The sequence below is a fragment of the Archocentrus centrarchus genome, unplaced genomic scaffold (assembly GCF_007364275.1).
Source record: "Archocentrus centrarchus isolate MPI-CPG fArcCen1 unplaced genomic scaffold, fArcCen1 scaffold_24_ctg1, whole genome shotgun sequence".
In the NCBI taxonomy this organism is placed as follows: domain Eukaryota; kingdom Metazoa; phylum Chordata; class Actinopteri; order Cichliformes; family Cichlidae; genus Archocentrus; species Archocentrus centrarchus.
This window is the reverse complement of record NW_022060254.1, coordinates 366,423-389,336: the sequence shown is the minus strand read 5'-3', so window position 1 is coordinate 389,336 and position 22,914 is coordinate 366,423. Positions and strand designations below refer to the sequence as shown.

At 38.8% G+C, this 22,914-nt stretch overlaps 1 protein-coding gene across 1 annotated transcript; it reads right to left on the bottom strand.

Moving 5' to 3' along the window:
- Nucleotides 1-3,624: 3,624 nt before the first annotated feature.
- Nucleotides 3,625-22,290, bottom strand: ap1s1 (adaptor related protein complex 1 subunit sigma 1). Its single transcript, XM_030723341.1, has 5 exons — nucleotides 22,133-22,290; nucleotides 18,883-19,061; nucleotides 7,059-7,167; nucleotides 5,895-6,032; nucleotides 3,625-4,986 (listed from the first exon to the last, which is right to left on the bottom strand). Exons 1-5 carry the CDS (start codon nucleotides 22,133-22,135, stop codon nucleotides 4,939-4,941), a joined length of 477 nt encoding a protein of 158 aa, XP_030579201.1. The 5' UTR covers nucleotides 22,136-22,290; the 3' UTR covers nucleotides 3,625-4,938.
- Nucleotides 22,291-22,914: the final 624 nt, after the last annotated feature.

Sequence of the window (22,914 nt, the reverse complement as noted above, 5' to 3'; positions counted from 1 at the left end):
AAAGAGACTAAGCAGCAAATTAGAATTAAGTGTAAAAACTTTTCTAAGTCACTAAATGAATGCATGCCCATGCCCATGACACAGTTTGTGCTTCATTCAGTGGTTTTAGTAAGGTATAGCTGTGAAAACGTGGCACTTCCAGCCAGTTTTGAATCAGAACATCACCTGTTCCTGATTGTTTGTTTTCATTCTGTCAGCTGCAGACTCTGTGGTGGTTACGGGTTTCAGGGTAATTCTTAAATATAAAAACAGAATTAAAACAAACTTACTCTATGCACAAATTTGATATAAGGTCAGTAAGTACAGTGTAGGTGTTTTAGGATCATATATTGATGCTTATCGAACAATCAAAGTGTTGGAAATTGCTTCTTGCCAAAAAAAAAAAAAAAAATCAAAGAATAAAGTTGTCTAAGAATTGCTCATCCAGGAAACAGACACCGAGATGCTACTGAATAACTTTAGACCCTCCTACTCTCACCAAAGAGTTCTTCCTCCAGGAACTGATTTTCTGGAATATTTATTGGTCAGTAGGTGGTGATTTCATACCTCTTAATCTGGAACCTGCTCTGGACCAGGTTAGGGTCACAGTATAAGTTACCATGGCGATGTACCCTGGTAAGCAATGAACCACTTTGGCAGAACGGAAAACCTCGCGTGATCCCGGATTAAGATTCAATTCAGTGCATTAACCCATTTTCCCATGTTGCCAATGACCCGTTGATCAGTGGTCAGCAGATATAAACATCGGTCATCACTTTTTACATTTAAGCTAGCCTGACCCCCAAAAATGGCTAAACTCAAAGTGGACTTTGAAAACAGGGATTTTCAAACCAGGTGGGAGGCTTGAAAGGACCTATTCGCTGACATTGGAGGTAAAGCCGTGTCTCTCTTTTTCCCCCACCTGCGATGTGCAGGTGGAAAAAAAGAGTTGATTGGTGGGACGGATGCAGGAGAAGCTGCAGAGGGAGACCTGCACAGGTGCGCTGACAGCACATCACTGCTTCACACAGCAGGAAATGCTGCGCAGCAAAGTCCTGAAGACCGAATGCGTCATAAGTACTGCAGCACAGACAGTGATCTTTATAAGAGGCAAAAGTTTAAATTACAGGCAGTTTCAGTGTTTTCTGAATTTGGACGTCCGATGAGCTGGCTGAGGAAATTTGTCAGTTCATTCAGAGTAAGAAATAAATAGAATGAGAAAACGAAATAGCTTGTTGCTTCTTGTTTCTGGACTTTTTGCTGATATGACGAGTCCTGTGGTTTGTTTACACACCACCTCCCCTGACACATTTGTCTATGTCTGCATTCTCTACTCTTTAAGAAATAGCCAACTCAAAGTACCAGAACCTGCTTTTATTAATGTATTGTCTATGTTATATATAGTTACTTTTAGTTTTAATTAATTTATTATCTTTTACTGCATCCTGATTAATGTATAATAAATATTTTGTGTCAACAAGAGCTGGCATCGTTGCCTGATATGAAAGGTGTACTGCAGAGATAACTCATGAATTTCACTCTTTCCAGTCTTGCAGCAATACACCCCCACCTCCCACCCCCCCGCCTAAAAAGGCTGATTGGGCATTGTCGTCATCCTGTCAGTCGATGGCCAACTTTTAACTTTGTGATCATGATAACTTGAGAATGATTTTCAAATTGATACCATAGCTACATCTACTAAAGATCTAACATGACTTCGAATCTTGGCTACCTTGACCTGAAGGTAAAGGTCAGAGGTCAAGTTTTCTGAAAATCTCATGAACATGATAACTCAAGAAAGATGCACACATTGTGCAACACAGAGGATTTTGCGCAACTCACAAAAATTCAACTTGCTTGTAGGAATTGGTCTGAATGAAGACATGCACAAAGTGCTATACCATTTAAGTTTGATTCTGAATTTAGCAGCGAGCCAATGAAGAGAAGTCAATATGCTCTGTCTTTCTAGTCGTTAATACTCATGCTGCAGTATTTTGGAATAACTGAAAACTTTTCAGACAGCTGTTAGGACAACCTAAAAATAATGAATTAGAATAGTCCATCCTATAAGTAATAAATGCGTGAACTATTTTTTCAGCATCGCTGATGTTTCTAATTTAAGAGATATTGCACAAATGCAAGAAAGCAGTCCTACATAGTTGTCACCTATATTGTCACTCACACACTGGAACACTGCATGCTTTAGGTGAGTGGAAAGAACTGAGGCCTGCTCGGCTCAGGGCCTCATTTTTTTCCCCTTAGTAAAACCACACTCATTCATATTTAGAGTCTCACTTTTATCCACTGTGCACTTTTGACACTATATCACCAATATGAAGGTCAAGTTGCTGGGAACTGTGCACTGTCCTTGCTCACTCTCTATCTCCTTTGCTATGGCAATCACTCCCAGGAGGGCTATTTGCTTTCTTGTACTCTGTTACACTCCAGACTTTTACTTCTTCTTTCACTCACTTCTTTCTTCCACTCTTTTGTACTTTACTTCTCACTTCTTACTTTTTAACTTCACTCACTCGCTGTCCTGTCCTCTCCTACTCTTTCTGTTCCTGCACCTTTCTCTATGTTACTGTCTGTGTTTTGTGTAACTAAGATGTCTAATAAAAAGCCTGCACAGGAACCTGTTCACCCCAGTGATTTATTGGAAACTTTGGATTTAATTGGGTTTGAATTTTCAGCCAAAAGGAACATGGAGACCCTTAAAAATGTTACCAACAGCTCAAAAACTACAGAATAACACATTTATTCTCCATGACATTTTGCTGCAGTGGAACATCCTTTTGGACAATTGTATTTTATGGTCTCTTTCATTTTATTTTACCTCATTTATTTAAGGTCTTCTGACACTGTGTTTTGCGTTCTATTTTTCTGGATTTAATTGTAGTTCTTTGGTCCTATATTTTTAATGTACAGCACTTTGATCAACTTTGTTGTTTTAAATCTTTTATATAAATAAACTTGACCCCTGGTCCCTTACACACTGATTCAGGATTACCTTTAGTGACCTTCAATTGGTGTAACCAGGTGTCATTACTGAATGATTATTTTATGAAATCTACGTTTGTATTTAGGTAGTAGTTTCAAATGGTGTGTCAACCTTCACATTTCTCAAAACAGAGTTGCCAATAACCAGTTTGTTCCTTTGCGGGTGTGTCCACGGAGTGGGGAAAAAAATTTTCAGATTGTGATTGGGTTGGTGATATACCGGGGGTGTCTGTTTAAGGCTACACTTCCTTCTCACAGTCACCCAGCTCAGGGAGAGCTAACAGTGATTAAGCTGCCTTCACCCCTACAGACTACAGGTGCCTGGCTAGCTGCAGGATTTTCAAGGGTGCGGAACCAGGTCTTCAATTCACTGAGCCTGGCCTCCAAAGCAACAAACAGGCTACATTTATTACAAGTATCGTTATTATTAAAGGAGGCCGAGAAGTAAATAAACATTACACACACTGAGCAGGAAAGTGCGGGAGTGACAAGTAAAGAAGTAATTTTGCTTAAAGTTGGTCAGTTGATATGGAATGACCATTACTTCAGGAACAACTGCTCATTCTTCAAAAGACTGTATTTCACACATTCATCAAATTCATATACATTGAAAATTTTAAGTTAAAACATTGTAAAAAAAAAAAAAAAAAAAAAAAGTATAGAACAATAAAATATACTTAAGCTAGTTTATTCTATCTGCCTTGTAATTTCTCTCCAGCCCAAACATGTACCAGCTGGTAGTGCACACAGAATGTCATCTTCCAATTCCAACAATTACCTGTGCTCCAGTTCATTTTCTCTCATTCTAAGTTTCACTTTGTTTAAACTGCATATGACATTTCCATCTCACCAGGAACATACACTTAGTCCAATTACAGTACATATGAATGGCTCATATGTAAACAATATCTTTATAGTTCTGATGCAAATCTAAAATGTCTTTGGTTTATTCTTCACTATGGTGTTTATCACCTTTGTGTAAGAAAAGATGGGCCAATAACAAAGGAGTAAATTCAAACAGTGCAATCTCAAAATAAACACATCTAAAATAAATTACATACTCAAATATATTTTGAAAGCAGCACTTGATTAATACAAGATCAATTTGAGAGTGGAACCAAAAATTAAGACAATTTCTAATTTCTTATTTGTTTGTTTTTTGGTATATCTTCTCTGTTTGATGTAGAGACAACATTCCTTAACATGGAGTTTAAATATAATGTACAAGGCAGCAACACCAGCCACTAGAGCCATTATATGATCTAAATAACAATGGAAAGTGACATTAAATGTTGAAGTAATTTCCCAACCGACCATCTTTAACGCTTCAAAATGAACTAGTAGCACTTGTAGTGGCAACAGATATTTATTTTAGTCTTACTACCCAAGTGAGACCTAGTTTTGAACCACATTCAGTACCTGATAAAGCTTCATGACAGAAACCAGCTTTTTCTCTCACAGCCTCACTCAAATGGCAAAATTGCCTCATTGTGATTCACATGTAAGTGTTCGCCACTGTGGTTTATTTTCTTAGCTGGACTCCATATCACCCCTTAAAAAATATGAACACACAACTATGGCAGCCATACACAAGTTTAAATGCAACCCATTTCCTTTACCTTGCACTCAGGTCAGATTCAGATGCACACACACACACACACACACACACACACACACAGACACACACAGACACACAGACACACACACACACACACACACACAGACACACACACAGACACACACACAGACAGACACACAGACAGACAGACAGACAGACAGACAGCTAAAGGGTCTGGCAATGCAAGGTTCTTCCACTAACTGAGTCTCCTTTCCAGTTAAACACTATACATCAGTCAACCATTCACATATACATAGAACCAGTACTGTCAGTCCATGAATGTTCTTCCCCACACTGTCCCACCCCCTGCCTGCTATAGTGTCTCACAACGCTGCTGTGGACTATGCCAAGCCCATCTCCTCCAATACACTCCTAGGTGATTCGTCCTCCTGAAAATATAAACACAAATGGAGGTTACAAATTAAATTCTAAACAACAAATGGTCACATTCACATTTCATGCAGCTGTCAGCTCTCACAGGTATGAGCACACAAATTACTACAATGAAGCTGTTTGCCAGTTATATATTATGCAAACCCTAAAAATGTGGAATGGAAAATAAACAATCCCACAGCTTCCAAATTTACATTTACAGGTAGATCAAATGACACCCAGAGCTTGACTTTTCTGGTAACAACCAATTTTTTTCTGAAGCTCTGACTACCCAAAATGATCATTCTCTAGGCTTTGAGACTGCATTTTTATACATTGTGAGCAAATTATTCTAAGAACAAACAAACAAAATTCTTTTTTTCTAATTTCAGTTTGTGCGAGCAAACATACAGTATTAATACCATACCCTCAACCTTCAACTGACGGTGGCATTTGAGAAAATTTGATCAGTACTGACTGTCATTTCAGTCTGTCTATCCAGACCAGGGTCACATTTGCATGTACAATACCAATATTGTTATTGCAACTTTTGCTTAGCTGCTGGTCCAAATACTGATTCAAAAACTGACAGAGTGGAGGCAGAAAGGGAAACTTTTATAAATACAGGTAAAGAAGTACACTAAATATTTGGGTAGATTGTACTTATATTTGGATAAGAGTGATGGACAGTGTAGGGAGAGGAGCAACCCCAAACTGAAGTTATATGGCAATCATTAGTTCAAAATAGATTTAAGCCAACAAAAAATGGACAAAGCTCTTTCGAGAATTCACAGCACCACAGTATTGGAGCTGGGTGAGCCCACCTTAGTCCATGACTTATGATCCCTTTTCAGTGATAACCCACAATTCACTAACTCTACATGAATCAAAAAGATGGTTAGTTGAACTCTAAAGCCCAGCTTACCTCCTGTAGTAGGTCAGCTTGTTCAATGGCTTTAAGGACGCTCTTCTTAGATGTGTCCTGAATCTCTCCTCCCATCAGGAACTCATCTAAAATGAAGTAGGCCTTCTCAAAATTAAAGATGATGTCCAGCTCACACACCTGCACATACACAAATCGTCAGTGTTTACTATGGCAGGGAAAGTTTTAGAATGGTCTTAAATTTTCACGTATTGTCCTTTTCAAAAGAAACAAAGTCAATCTGCTTAAGTTAGGTAGAACAGAAAAAAGGCCCAAATATGTTTACATTCACATTGTGAGTGGATTTAAAATAATAATCAGTTTGTCTTCTTTCTGATTCACTTCAATTCAGTTGGGCTACTGTGGGGCTGACTCAAACTCCCCTCCTCAGTTCTGATAAGATGTAGCGTTCATCAGGGGCTAGGTCAGGGAGATCAGTCCAACACAGGTCAGAAGAAGACAGGACAGCGGGGGTGTAGAGCATCTATTTACAAAACATCCCGGAGACAATTTGATAAGCGGCAGTCCAAGGCCGCCAGGGAGCCAAATTCCTGATTCTACAACTTGTTTTGGTACAGACTGTACTGATTAATTTGTTGACAGCCTTCAGTCTTTCTGGCACCTCTCTGTGGTGAAAAAAAATCCAATTCATCCAAATCTTCTTGGTTCATTCTTTCGCCGTGCAGAAACAGATACATACATCTCCAAGATCTTACCCCTCCGAATCAGCTCCACATATACAGTCTGAATTTGAGTCTGTACCTTCGTGTAATGGTTTAATTACTGGTACCTTAAAAGTCTGTGGTACGTAGCCAATTAATAAAGATATATTGATCATATTTAAGATTAAAGCATTAATTAACAGTAGGACTTCTTTGAGCAGTCTAGTAGGAATGGGGTCTAAAAGACATCTATCACAGAACCAAACTGGAATTCACCAAGTTCCTGAGAGTAACCCAATTTTTCACAAATGTTTATAGAAGCGATCTACATGCCTAGGTGTGTGATTTTATACACCTGTGGCCATGGAAATGATTGGAACACCTGACTTCAGTGTTTTATGTGGGTAAGTGAATACTTTTGGCGATATCTTCTGTGACATTTTAGTGTTGGCAAAGGAAAGACAACAGATGAGGAACATCACATAGAGATGTATATATCACTTACACTGCCAAAGTATTTATCCAGCAGTTCTACAAAGCGGTGTATGACTTCAAGTGTGATCAGCTCATTGTCCTGCTCTTCAATGGCACAACAGAAATACAGGCTGGCATACCTGCATGAATATACACAAAAAACAGAAACAGCATTATCTTACAAGATTACCTCTTCATGACAAAGAAAGACAAGCCCCAAAACCCAACTTATTTTTCAAGTAAAAATGTCAAATGCAGTTATACTGCAATGCCTTCTATGGCCACTAGATGTCATCATTAAGGAAATGCCAGCTAAATGACTACAGAAACGATTAGCCGCGGGTCTCTGGCTCAGGTGCTCGTCTCTGGATGCATCTGCGTTTCGTTGTGTGCCTTGTGCGCACAATGACAATGAGTTGAATCTAATCTAATCTAATTACAAACTGGAGTAAGACACTGTATCTGCTTAAAAAAAAAAAAGGATTTGTGGTTTGATGTACAAAGTGCTCTGAGTTTTTTAATAAGACTTCATAAATGTAATCCATTTGTGGAACATTTGAGGCCAGATATAAATAAGAAGCTAAAAACATTACCTACAGTCCATATTTGTAAAGATGTCTCTTAAAAAATAATCACCTGAAGTCTTGGAACACTTTGTGTATCTGGTGCCATTATGTTAACAGGCACCAGATAGACCATGAAATCCCAAATGTCCCAAACTATATCAATGTTAAAGCTGGAATTACAGATATAGTACACAAAGCACACTAATTCATCAGTTTAGTCTACCATAAAAATAGTTCAGAATTAGCATTGTTCCCTCTTGATTGATGATTTAGAAAATTGCTTTTGTGATCATCTGGCAATTAACATAACTTTAAAAAAGTTCAGATTTTAGATTTTTGCAAAAAGCACACAACTAAAAGCCTTTACACACCAAGCACGTTGTGAAAATGACAAAATTCCAAACTTTTCTGATGCAAACTTGTGATTTAATCTATATGCACAGATGAAGTTGACATCAACTGATGAGGTCCTGACATTTCTAAACCAGAAAACTGAGATTCTGGGTTCATCCAATTCTCATGAGGAAGCAGCAGCAGGGAGAATGTGATTGTGTGATCCAGGAGTTGAAGCTGGATCATGGCTGCTTTTGTTCATATTTCAGGATGTCAGTGGGGCAGTTTAAGCTCTTACTGGCAGAGTTGTGACCACAAAGGCAAAGAAATAATTTCAGAGGTGATTGAAGAGACTGAGCAGCATCTAGCTGTGTGTCTGAGGAAAAATCATATTATTTTACTGTTCCCTTATCACTGTCTACAGGGGCGCATTTTGAAATATGAGCTCATATTTTGCTAAATGCAATGGTCTGATTGGTTGAATCGGTTTATTTGCTTGCGATAACTGAAAGAAAAAAAAATCAAATTTGATGAAAATGTAAGTGCAAAACTTGCACATGACATCATTAAAAATAGTATAAAGTTGAAAGGAAAATTGATCAAATGATAATATATTACTTAGGATACAATATTAATTTTATTTTACTTTACATGAGCATCTGGCCGTTAGAGTGTCTGCTGAGAAAAATTTCGGCCCTTGGACAAATGTAGTTGATGACCCCTGCTTTAGAGTCAAATCAATTTGGACTTGGGGTAAAGACCAGCATTAAAACTGATGTGTCCCAGGTGGTTCACCTCAGAGACAAGAGATAATGGGAGACTGAGCGAAGTACCTCACCCCAGAAGGGTCAGAAGCACAGATTTCAACAATTTCATACCAACAGAGAGATGAGCGATAAACACTGGGAGTCACTGATTTAGTGAGTGTGAATAGTGAGAAGCTGAGTTGAAGCTGATGAATGGAGAAAAATAAGGGTTAGTGAATCAAAATTGGTGTTTTCTGACTTCAGAAATGTTTGTTAAGTTTGATTAGATTTACTTTGTTTGAGTTTATTTGTTCAGCGTCCGAGTTATTGATCATGTCAGATCCACCTCAAAGACAGTTTCAATAATGCAAGCTTAAGAGTAAATAACAGCAGCAAAAACTGACAGAGAAGTTTTGGAAATCCTCAGCATCTCACCTCTGTATCGCTGTAATCGAAGTTCATGACAATTTTGATGAATAGTAAGATGTTCTAGCTTTATGGAGTGCATTTTTATAGAGCAAAACTTCCAGGCTAAACGAAGATCTTCTACATTAGTGAGACACCATTTCCTATCCAGCTTACGGGTTATCTGCTGTCCATTTGTGTGTTATAGCAGGGAGTCTGGCAATTCAGATTTGAGGCTCTCTTTTTTCAGAGGAGCCACAGCATCCAGTGTTGTACGAAGTGAGGACCTAAAACTATCACTGAGATAATCTAGCTCTGTGGGAGTACAGTTTAGGTAGCTGCTCTGAACTGTATTGGCACATGGCTTTGAGGAGCATAATAATGGAGGAATTATATCTTTCAACTTGGTTACAGCTCTTCTAATGTAATAAAAAGTAGTCCCCCAAATTTACGTTTAGCCTTAGCCAGCAGTTTCAATCAATTCAAGATCTCGCTACGGTTGTGTTGTGCTCGCTGTGCTGAGAATTTCAGCTGTTATTTTTTTGTTTACTTCAGCTGTACCTACCAGAATGTACTGCTATAACCACAGTTTGCTAGTGGGCTCTACCATTAGCACTAGCGATCGTTCAATACCGAAGGAAGGAAAGGGGCTCCGTCAAAATATTTTTTAATTTTTAAATCCCCAATTAGCGACTAAAAATACACCTGCAATCGAAACATATTTAGGGGGATGCTTGTGAATAAAAAGCATTACAGCATTAGGCCCTTAGTTTTTCAACAAAAACACAACAACTGCTGTTTTACGTGCAGTCTGCACACTAGACCTGCAACTAACGACTATTTTGATAGTTGATTAGTCATCGACTATTGAAACGATTAGTCGATTAATCGCATTATGAATCACATAATTATGAAATGGCACTTATTTAGCTATCAGCTTTTACATTTTGCATAAGGTTATTTAAAATGTGGTAGTAAACACGTACTTCATTCAAAACTTTTAATCAGGTTTGCTGCTGATATAACTTTAACGGTGCATTTTAAAGTCTTTATTAATCATTCTCAGAGCATTGCCATAACATAATAAAAACAAACAAACAAACAAAAAACAGAACATGCCAGGGGGGATTTTAAGCATACAGTGATGAGAAATTAAATAAGTTACAGGATATTAAATCTGTGTAACAAATTTACGGTTTTTATAGCTTTTGCATTGATGGATGAGGCAATAAGATGATAGTACCACTTCAGTTCTTTCATAAAGTATATGTGTGTATATGTACATGTGTGTATTGACTATATATTTTCTGTATATAGTGCTTATGTATATGTGTATAGTGTTTTTCTATTTTATTTTATTCTATTTTTAGTTTTCTGTACTGAGCTGCTGTAATGCGCAAATTTCCCCGTCGTGGGATCATTAAAGTTTTATCTTATCTTATCTTATCTTATCTTAAAGATAGAAAATAAAGGTCTGTTGTTATTGAACTTGCATTTATGTATATAGTACTTAACAAGAAGTATAATGAGGTTGATAACAAAGAAGGAGTCACAGTTCTTTTTTTCATAAGCCGTAAAGCCAAGGATAGCCATTTCATAACTGAGAGGAGTTTGTGGGGAAATGACAGATATAAGGTTCAAAATATCATTCCAGAGTTTTTTGGTATAGTCACAGCTCCAAAACAAGTGAGTCACTTCTTCAGCCTGTGTGGCACAGAAAGAGCACATTGTATCAATATCTTTATTAAATCTACACATATACTGTTTGGTAGGGTAGCATCTGTGAATAAGTTTATAAGTCACCTCTTTAACTTTGTTTGTGACAAAGAATTTGTGAGGTAGAGACCAAACCTTCTTCCAGTTAATTCTATGCATATACCTATTCCAATAAGCAATGGCACAGAGAGACTATTTGCTGTTGAAAGAGAAAGCGGATATTCTTGTTTTTGGAAGTTGACAAGAGACAAATCCTAGCAATAGATGTATCCATTAAGTTGTGTGAGATGGGATCAAGTTTTTGACTAGTGAGGCCTTTCATGATCATAATGAGGCCTGAGGGAATGGCATCAAAAACAATTGCAAATTCTTTAGCAGTAACTGGAAATTTAAAATGGGACAGAAATTCAGTGTAACTAAACAACAACCCTTGAATGTTAAATAGCTGTTTCACATACAATATATTTTTTTTTTCCAGTTGTCAAAGTAGAGGGACTTGTTCTTATACAATATATCTCTATTATGCCAAATTATATATTTGTGAGGAGAATAGTTGTGCTTATAGATCAAAAGCCAGGATAGCAGACATTGTTTGTGGAATGCCGACAGTTTGACTGGGATTTTTTTCAGGATTAAAGTTACAGAGTAAGAGAAAATCCAGACCACACAGCTGAGAAAATACGAAATTAGGAATGAAGTGCCATAATGAAGTAGGACGGGACAGGTGGTGTTGTATCCATTTGATTTTTATAGTATTATTTATAGTGGAAAAGTCCAGAAAATTTAGCCCCCCATTATCGTTTGGATTCGTGACCACAGACTTTCTAATATAATGAATTTTGTTCTTCCAAAGAAAATTGAATAACATCTGGTCGATACTTTTATAGGTGCAGTTGTCTACGAACAGAGGAGAGGCCAAATATATCAACCTAGAGAGGCCTTCTGCTTTAGAGAGGAGTGTTCTGCCCCTCAGAGTTAAATCTCTGTGCGGCCACTGGTTTAGTTTTTTCCTGGTTTTATCGATAGCGGGAGAAAAGTTTTCGATGCATCTTCTTTTATCATTTTTAGTGATTGTGATTCCTAAATATACGTTTTGTTTTATAGGTATGTTATTTATAGATGATAAAGCACAGTCCTTTATAGCAAAAAGTTCACATTTATTGACATTTAGGTATAAGCCGGAGGCTCTAGAAAAGGTTTGGATGATATCAAGAGCTAGAGGGATTTGATCTGAGTTACGTAAAAATAGTGTCGTAGCATCTGCTAGTTGACTTATTAGAATGTTCCTGTTTGCTATATTTATACCTTGTATAGGGCTCGCCCCAAGATGGGTGAAAAGAAGTTGGCCAGCTAATAGGAAGAGATATGAAGAAATAGGACACCCTTGTCTGATGCCACGATGTAACTGAAATCTAGGGGAAGCTCCTGATTTTAATTTGATAGCACTGTTTCCATTAGCATAAAGAGTTTGAATGGCCTTAATGAAGAAGGGACCAAAACCAAATTTTTTTAAGGCTAAATATAAGAAGTTGTGTTCGATAGAATCAAAAGCTTTTTTAAAGTCAAGAAATAAGATAAAACTATCATCTTCAATTAAGTCAGAATAATCTATTATATCTAAAACCAACCTAATATTGTTAGAAATATGACGTCCTTTCATAAATCCTGACTGAGTTTCATCACTAAACGTGCCACTGAATGCTATCCGGTCTTTAAGTCTGACGTCATTTCCGGGTCCAAATGCTTCTAAATAAACAGCAATGGTATAACCAATGACTGGTCACTATTAAAGATGATTTTAACATACCTTATCAACTGCAGCCATTTCCGCTTCTCTTTTTTATCGGTAAAATCACAGCTGAGTGAGTTTTTTTCGAGTTAAAACCACCATAGACAAAGCATTGCGGCAAAATGATCACGTGACAGTTTGGAGCAGGAAATGGAATTCTACGTCATCACTTAACAACCGGATTGCGCATGTGTGAAGCTCGCCAGAGATAGACGGACAGGAAGATGTCTCACTACGTAAAAAAAAAAAAATCACCAGTAATAATAAATGACTATTATCGATTTTTATTTTTATTATTGATGATTTTTATCAGTAGCGTTTTCTGATATGGGCGACATGGGCAGCCGCCCAGGGCGGCATTTCATCTAGGGCGGCATGACCGCCCCCCTCCCCCCAACGCATTGCGATCGCCGCAGCAGCGCCTACCGCACTACTCCACTTGTGGGGTAATGGGCGCCCTCTGCCTGCTGTGTATTGCATGTAGCTTTTTGCCATGGTCAGACAGGTTGTAACAGAAGGAAAGGGGCAGGCGGGGGATACTCTCTCTGTCTCGCTGTCACTGCTTCACTCGATCGTCACACACACAGCGCTGCCCCGCCCCCTTCTCCTCTCAGCCTGGGGTGCGAGTCGAGTGAAGCAGTGATGGCGTGAGAGTGCGACAGTCAGCCGGGTTCATTCATTCATGCCTGTACAGTTTTGGCCTGGTTACAGCCAACAGTAACCGCTGAATTATAAATACTGTAAATATGGTCATTAATTCACAGTATTTGTGTGAACCCGAATCCTGATGAAAAAAATAACACAAATACGAATCTAGACAGTTTGGACAAATGTTGGTGGATGGCGCAGTGTTGCCAGATTGGGCAGCTTGTGAACACATTGGGCTGGAAAATTATATAGATATATCTATATAATTGTAATATTATATAGATATATAATTTTACAATAAAAACTTCCTAAAAACCTACCAAATATGGTGAAAAGCAGCCAAAATTTTAGCAACTCACCCAAAGCTCTCTATATTTACCTCCGCCAAGGAGGTTATGTTTTCAGTCGCGCTGGTTTGTTTGTTTGTCAGCAGGATTACTCCAAAAGTTATGAGCGGATTTCGCTGAAATTTTGTGGAGTGGTTGGAAATGACAAGAGGAAGAAATGATTACATTTTGGATCCAGGAATTTTTTTAAGGATTCTTCAGTATTGCGGGATACAGGCAGAGCCTTCCCCTTTAAGAAGTAGCCTTATTAGGCTGAGAGACACCACCCACTTTTCTCTGCCCCGTGTGCGTGTATGCAGGCTAGCGTGGGAGCCGAGCGCGAGGGAAAAAGTGTGTTCGGTGGTGGTGGAAAAAGGAATAAAAGTTCTGTTGCTAAAATCCTTCGACTTGCTGCGTTTCTCCGCCTTGCTGAAGCTGACCCACATGGATGAGCAAGTTAGTTACCAGCCACGAGCCAAGCGAAGTAGAAACCAGAGGTCTCCCTACTACGTTAGGAGCCGCGATCTGGTCGAGGTAACACACTATTGCGGGATAGGGGGCTATTGTTGTCTGGGAAAGATGAAAGATTATTTCACAGTATTTAGATACACGTATTACAGCGTCAGTGACCCTATGGCCTTGGCGGAGGTTTGCGCTCTCTGAGTGCTTCTAGTTAAATATATATCACACCTGGTGCTATTAACATGAGTTTCAATGAAGGTTTTGTTCTGTTGGGCTGGCAACTGTCAGTCAGATCTGACAACCCTGGGGATGGGCGGTGGTGATAACCTATTCCGCTTCAGTGCGAATTACGGCAGATGGAAAGGAAAAGGTCAAAGCCATCAGGTGCGCAGTTTAGGAAAAAGAGAAAAGAAGAACAGGAGAAACAAGCAAAGATGAAGGTAAGCAGAAGCTGTGTAATATTTCAGTTTCGTCCATGTTTTTTCAAATAAAATTTAAAAGAAATTCTGAGTGTGCCTGTGATGGTGGGGAGACCTTCTGTTAAAACCTGTCTGTCAGACCATGGCAGAAAGCTACATGCACCACACAGCAGGTGCTCATTACCCCCCAAGTGGAGTAGTGAGGTAGGCGCTGCTGCGGCGATCGCTATGGGGGGTTGGGGGGGGCATGCTCACTCAGGGCGCCAAACAGGCTAGGACCGCCACTGATTTTTATTGTCGATTACTGTCGACAATGTCGACTAATCGTTGCAGCCCTACTGCACACACGCAGGTGGAGGTGGAGCGAAAGGAGACGTTTTTCTAACATCTAAAGCAGTAGTGCTTGTTCCTGTAACCACCATTAAAACCTTTGCTTGGAAACAGCTGGAAGTCCTTCATCAAACACCCGATCAGCAATGTGAAGAAAACAAAACTTTGTAGCTGCTCCATCCATCACTGTTTGTTTCACACAGAGAAAAATCTGCAGTACGAAAGTTAAAATATGCAGATGAATTGTTAATACAAAAAAGTATTTATCTGATTACTCAATCAATGGAATAATCGATAGAATACTCAATTACTAAAATAAACGATAGTTGCTGCCCTAGAAAGGCATAGTCAAACATTACTTTTCAGCACCAGTGGTGCTATGAAAGTCCAAGAAAAAAAAAAACTACAACTCCTAGCAAGATGATGTCACTTCCTGTTGTTATCAGTGGGTTGCATTAAAAACTTGATGCTTATGTTTATGCTTACAACATGGTGACGAATATTCAAACATAGGAAGTGCTTTTAGCAGTTGATGATAAAACACCTGGATTATGTTTTTTGGTTTGTATGCTTTTTACATGATTTCTGCAAACACATTAGTGGAAGGAAACAGCACTCTGGGACACATTGAACGCATGATATATAAATTAACTCTTCTGGTTTATATGCAAAAATTATCGCTCTAGTGATCTAATAAGGTCTGATTTAGAGTTCTGCGTCTGTCCTACATACATAACCGAAAATCCCCTCTGATCCTAACCTGACATGCACCCTGAGAAATGTAGCTACAGTACGCATCCACAAAGACTGCCTTAAGGCTTCAGAGGTGTTTTCCGGTTACGGCCTTAGGCCCCATCACTCACAATTAGTAAGTGGGAGTGACATTTAGTGGTTAGCATTAGCTTGCAAACGCCAATTTTTTTTTAGACCGGGGGGGGGGGGGGGTGCCACTGGGTGCCAGGCTGAAAAATATTTTTGGCTTAGAACCTTGACAGGGGCTTATCTACAGGAATTTACAGGGTGCGCAGTCAGGCCTTCAATTCACTGAGCTACAAACAGGCTATATTTTTTTACAAGAACCATCACTGCTAAAAGAGGCTGAGGAGTAACTAAACATCCAACACACAGAGCAGAAAAGTGCAAGAGAGACAGGAGAAGCAACCATGCTGTTAGTGAGTCAGCTAAGAGCTAAGCTAAGAGGTGGGCTAAACTAACAAATGTCTAAAAACACACTAAGTAAATAATGTGAATATAATTTACAGGTGATAAAGCATGTGAAGATTACACTATGAAATAAGTCATTATCTAGATTAATTGAGCTACACAGATTAAGCAGCTAACAGATACAACAGATTAAGGTACACAAAAACACCACTGTGCTCCGTAACAGGAACAGGAAGTGATACAATACCGCAGTGACAGCAAACACCGAGTGAGAGCGCCACCAGAGCAGGTGCTCAATTCTTGATAACTGAGGAAAGGAAAAAAGATGAAATAATTTGTTTATGACTCACCTCAAAGTGCAAAATGGCTATGCCAGTCTGAGGGATTCAAGTACTACTGGCAGATTCAGGGGTAACTGGCAATTACTAAATGGACTAGAATGGTGTGACTTTGTCACCGATACCCAGACAAATTTAACTGTGCAAAATGTGGCATGATGACATACTTATTGCTGATATGAAGGATAAGTTAGACCTGTACTACTATAACACATATATGGATGCGTAACTTGCATTACACTGAAGTATTTTATGATCAGTTTGTGTTGTATAAGCGCTTTGAGTGCTCAAACAGAGTAGAAAAGCGCTATATAAGAACTAGTCCATTTACCATTTACCTTTTTGCCAGGTACTTGTAATGCTTTCTGAAATGCCATTCATTACTGCTGGTTAACTGTTAATCAGTTGGTGTTAATAATGTTATTTAAGGAGTTCATAATCTAGACACTATTTAATCATTTGATGTTATAAATATTAAATGTGTAAAAAGCTTCAAAATGAACTACAGGATTAAATCAAAGGATACTGAATTTGGTCCCAAATTGTTTTAATTTTTAATCAAATCTTTTAAGTCAAATATCATTTTTTTCCCTTGAGGTTGAATATTCAAGAAAAACTTAAATTTCAAGAGAACATTTATATAATATATGAGAATAGCAAATATAGCTTAAGGAAGTCCTTGGATTTGACATTTTAAAAAGATATAGGAATGTTGAATTTTTTACATTTACATGGCAGTTATTGATTTATTCAGTCTTCAAAACAAAAAGTCCTTGATAATTAGCAAGATCCTTGATAGCTGAGCGAGATCTGATTCACACTTCCAGTCAGTGTGAGTGGCATAGGGGAGTTTTCCTGTTCTTGTAACTGGGGAATGTTTCTGACTGTAAGGTCAGGAAAGAGGCTGTCTTCAGTACAATCTTGTTGCAGTCCAGTATGACTGACAATAGCGCATTACCTCTGGAATTTGAGAGGCATAGTGGACGTGAACTTCAGTGAGGACAGCATAATGAATAGATAATTTGCCCAGGTGATTCTAATTCTGCTGACTGTGTACTAAACATGTCAGCAAAGTGCTGCTCTTTCATACCAACATTCACTGATTCCATTTTCAGCAGTGCAGTAAAACTATCCCAAGGGAAAAGGCTTGGGACAACAGTGCTTTTCAGGTGACTCATGGTGCAGCCACTGACATAATCTTTAGAGGCGAAGTTTCTACTGCACCAGGGTTGTAGCCAGAAAAATTTCACACGCCAGTGTGATCGCACAACATCTGGGGGGCTCTCAGTAACAAACATACACCCAATAGGGGTGTGTTCCCTCTAATTAGCTAACTGTTATGATAGGAATCTGTTCCAGTAGCTAACTGCTGAAATTCTCAGCCTGGTGCGACGGCACTTCAGCAAGGCACAGCTCCGGGTGATCAACTGCTGGCTAGGACACTGCACACATAAGTGCTGCTATCCTATCCTAATGGCAAAATCTGTCCCCTACTCTCTTCTGATCACCTCTATCCACTTCTTCCTCATAGTTGTGCCAACTAGGAATGAATGACAACAACAAGTTTTTGGGTACAACAATAACAGTAAAAATGTGGAAATGCAAAAAGAGTCTATTCCCGACACTCAAAGAGCAACTAAGAAGAGAGAAAGAAGAAAGGTCTTTGTAATTAACTACCTCTGAAGCCTACACGATAATCACAATCCTTGTGGATGTGTAGTTACATTTCGTATGTTACAGCGTAGGGTTCAGAGGGGATTTCCGATTACGTACGTAGGACAGACACAGAACTCCAATTCAGGCCTTATTAGATAGAGCGATCATTCTTTTTGCATATAAACCAGAAGAGTTACATTCAGCGTAACCCAGAGCACCGTTTCCTTCCACCAATGGATTTGCAAAAATCACATAAAAAGCATACGCAACAAAAACATTAAAATCCAGATGTTTTATCAATCTGATCAGCTGCTAAAAGCTGCTGAAATCATCACATTGTCAGCATGGCACAGCTCCAAGCCTGAAAATGTCTTTTGAGCTCCCTTTTTCCTCTTCTTCCCTTTCCCATTCATGCTGGTCACCATTTTGTTTTCTGCAGCCCCGCGAAATTAAGCGTGAACAGGACCATTGCGAGATCGCACGTGCACATTGTGAACAAAACTGGCCGTGCCCGGTGGTAGATTACAAATTGCTGTGAAATAATACCACAGCGCTGTGAGTGATCTAGCAAGAGAAAACAATCTGATTCTGGTACTGGCGATGGGTCAGAATGTGCAGGGTGTGCCCTCGCTTGCTAACTGCAGTGATGGAAGAGTTCCGATAGCGAACCGGTGAAATTCTCAGCCCGGTGCAAGATGACCTCAGCATGGCGCAGGGCCGGGCGATCATCCACTGGCTAGAACCCTGTAGCTATTCCCTCCTTTTGTTTATTTTTTTATCATTTATTTAATATTGTTAGTAGTGATGAAAGTGGTGCAAGTATTATGATGAAAATGATGATGGTGGTGATTATTATTGTTGTTAGTGTAAAGAAAGTACCACATTAAGCAGAAATGATGTGCAGATATCCAGAAGAAATGAGTACAAAATTCAGGACTGACTGTGTAGCATTTTTACCTTTTATAGACGATCTTGAGGTCCCTCCATTCTAGAAAACTGCACATCTTCGGTTTGCGGGCCAGCACTATCTGCATCAGTTCCCTGACCATCTTCTTCTTGTCACGCTCAGCTGTGGCTGTGTACCACTTCTGCAGCCGCAGTTTTCCCTGCCGGCTGAACAGCAGCATGAAACGCATCTAAATACAAAAACAGAGCCCCCCCAAAAAGACAGCAGAGCACTCATTAGAACATATTCAATGTGGATGTGCACTATATTGCCAAAAATATTTGCTCATGTGATACTGGATTGTTTATCCTTAGGAATGTGTTTGAGAATTTTTGAACATTTTTCCAGAAGTGCATTTGTGGGATCAGACACTAATGTTGGAGGAGAAGGCCTGGCCCACAGTCTCCACTTTAATTCACCACAAAGGTGTTCTATCGAGTTGAGGTTTGGACTCAGGCCAGTCAAGTTCTTCCACACCAAACTTGCTCATCCATGTCTTTACGGACCTTGAATTGTGCACTGGTGCACAGTCATGTTGCAAACACCGAACTATTGCCACAAAGTTGGGAGCATGAAATTGTCCAAAATGTCTTGGTATGCTGAAGCATTAAGAGTTCCTTTCACTGGAACTAAGGGCCAAGCCAACTCCTGAAAAACAACCCCACACTGCAACAGGGGCAGCACACTAGCATGGTGTTTAGCACTGTTGTCTCACAGCTAGAAGGTCTGGGTTTGAATCAACTTTAGCTCGGGCCTTTCTGTGTGGTGTTTGTATGTTCTCCTCAAGTTTGCGTGGGTTTCCTCCCACAGTGCAAAGACATGCAGTTACTGGGTTTAGATTCATTGGTGATTCTAAATTGCCCATAGGTGTGAATGGTTGTCTGTTTCTCTGGGTTAGCTGGTGACCTGTACATAGTATATCCCGCCTCTCCCCCATGACAGCTGGGATAGGCTCAGGATAAGCGGAAGAGAATGGATGGATGGACACTGCAACAGGTTTATAATAGTTTTAGAGTTTACATTATAGTTTAGTTTTACTTCACTGTGATTTTTTTTCTTCAGTTAGTTTTAATTGAATGAATATGAATGTGTGTAAATATTAGATGTAAGCACTATAAGAACTAGTCTATTTACCATTTATGACCATGGAAGTGATAGAGCTGATTAAAAGTTTGAGAAGCCAAGAAGAACGGCTGAATAGGTAGTTTGGGGGGGGGGGGGGGGTGGTATCTGTTCAAGTAACAAGAGACAGCTATCCAGCTACTGTTAGGCTCAAGTATTCTTTAAAAAAAAAAAAAAAAAAAAAAAAAAAAAAAAAAAAAATCACTCTCTCTCTGATCAACAGTTTGATTACATTCTCACATTGTATGATGGTTTATTTACTAAGCCTCAGAGTCCAACATTAGAAAGTTTCACTAATGCCAGCTAAGAGCAACTAGCAGAGGCCAGCAGCAACAAAAAAATCAGCACTTATCAACGGTGATATTATCACCTATTGCTGTCATCAATCAGAAGTGAGCTTCACTAATTCATCAACTCATATCAGACTCCTTTCACAAAGCTTTACAGCCTCTTCCAGACTAAATAAGTTTTTGAGATGACACAGGTGTTAAAAAAACAAAAATATAGTAAACACACTTAATTGACTGCATTTTTTTTATTTTTATTAATTCAGGAGAATTATTGCCAAGTGTTCATGTTATTGAAATGTGTTTACATATAGTGTACAAAAATATTTTATGGGGTACAGTCTAAATTGAATGTTTTTGCTCTCTTGGCTGACTAAATCACATTTGTCCTATAGCAACCACCATAGGTAGGAATATGCACTTGAACTGTGAGGGGAAAGAAACTTCAGTTGACTACAATCTGCTGATATCAAGTGGTGAAATCTTGCACACTGTAACTTTAATAAGCAGATAAACTTTAGGCCTATAAAATCACAGAGTGGGATCTGCAGTTGCTGAGAAGCACAGTTTGCAGAGGTTCCCAACTTTTTGGACAATTTCATGCTCCCAACTTTGTGGCAACAGTTTGGGGAGTTTAGTGTGGAAGAACTTGATTTGCCTGCACAGAGTCCTAACCTCAACCTAATATAATTCAACTGTAATTCATCCCAACACCTTTGGGATGAATTAGACCGAAGACTGCAAGCCAGGCCTTGTCATCCCACTGATGTCACAAACACGCTTCTGAAAAAATGGTCAAAAGTTCCCATAAACACACACCTAAACCCTGTGGAAAGCCTTCCCAGAAGATCTGAAGCTATTAGATCTGCAAATGGATAATAATAATAATAATAAAAAAGGGATGTCTCACTCAAGTTCATATGTGTGTGAAGGTAGATGGGTGAATAGTTTTGGCAATATAGTTTAGCTCTGTTAAACCCAAAATACACTACTTTAAAAAAAAAAAAAAAATACACAAAAACAAAGTCACAGTTCAAACCTAGTAGGTGTACACAATGACGCATTCAGCAGCTAAAGAACCAGTTTTCTTTTTCAGGCAGTGGGAAGACCAAATTAGGACTAAAAGCAAAGTAAATATTGGATTTGCATTAGGTCAGTAACAGGACTGCACTGGAATAGAAACACATGCTGCACTGACGATTACACTTATAAAACTTTGCAAATATGGCAACTATAACACTAATCTACTGTATCGCTTATTATGTTACTTACATTGCCTGTTATATGTCTACAGTCTATCTGGCAGAGTAAAAGTGTGGCAGGTGTGGTTTGGGAAGAAAAAAAAAAGATGAATGTCACTGTACCATCAACTTTGCCCGTAACAGCTGTCACTGAAGCAAGTAACATTAAGATCACTGGTGTCATACCATTTGACTATGTAGTTTTGGATATGTGGTGTTTCAAAAACATTTGAGCAGAGGTTCAAGAGAAAATCAGCCACATATTAATCTCTACTTTATTACTTTATACTCTAACCTAGGCTGTCAAAGTTAGAAGCATGCTATCAGCGTCGTTGTTGACTATGACTAAAAACTGGACGCTCACACCAGCTTGTCCCTTGTCTGTCATGCTAAAGTTTGATAACATTACATGGACCACAAGCTGAATTAAAGCTATAAATTGTCTCAGAAAGATGGAGGTATATCACAGTTTATGCTGGCCTGTTAGCTTGTAAGGCTATGCTGACATAAGCCAGGTGGAGTTACCGCAGGTGGAGCTTCCTGGAATCATAGTATTAGCATATTATAGCTCCGCATAGCCTTTTCCAGGCAAGTGAGACATAATGACTTACCATTTTGTAGGATTTGTAATGTTTGTGTAACGTTACAAACGAACTCTATTTCCTCACTGCCAAGTCAGACGTTATCATGCACACCGTAGCTAACGATGAAAATTCATTTCCCCGTGAGACACTAAACTACTGTGCTTGTACTGAGCGGAAGTCCTCCCCAGACTGCGGAAGCAGTTCCACATCTGAGGAGCATGCGCACTATCCGACACATTTATCATAATCACATTTTGGGCTCACTTCCGGAGGGTTTAGATGTATAGCGCCAGATCCAGTTACATGTAGACACATGACATATACTCGTAGACGCTCAATGCAGCGTCTACGTCTATGTGTCTATGCACATAGGCACCAAAAAACAAACAAACAAACAAACAAAAAAAACGTAACATTCTCTAATAATTAATAATAAATATTCCACGCATGTTTAGGGTATAGGCACCAAACCAGCGATGTATTTTCTAATGTTTGTAACGCTGTTACTGTGATGATAAATGTCTATAATAATCACAACGTGACATGTAGCTATAACATCTGCAGGCTTTCTGAATTTACTTTTACTATTTTAATTTTTAATTTTTCCAGTTTAAGTATTATTAATGCCAGTCTTCAAGACAAAAATTGAACAAAATTTACGAATGAAAATAAGACACTGCAAAAGAGAGTGATCTACTTCATTTCCATTTAGCAATGAAACTGTATACTAAAATTATAGATCCATGCTTTATTCCATACAATAAAATTTTGTGATTAAAAAAGTAAAACAAAAAAAGAGCTATTTTCAA

Coding starts and splice junctions, on each gene's coding strand:
- ap1s1 (XM_030723341.1), bottom strand. Junction 7,168..18,882: donor CTCAAGATCGTCTATAAAAG/GTAAAAATGCTA, acceptor ATATTCATGCAG/GTATGCCAGCCTGTATTTCT. Junction 4,987..5,894: donor AAGCTGACCTACTACAGGAG/GTAAGCTGGGCT, acceptor TTATATTTTCAG/GAGGACGAATCACCTAGGAG.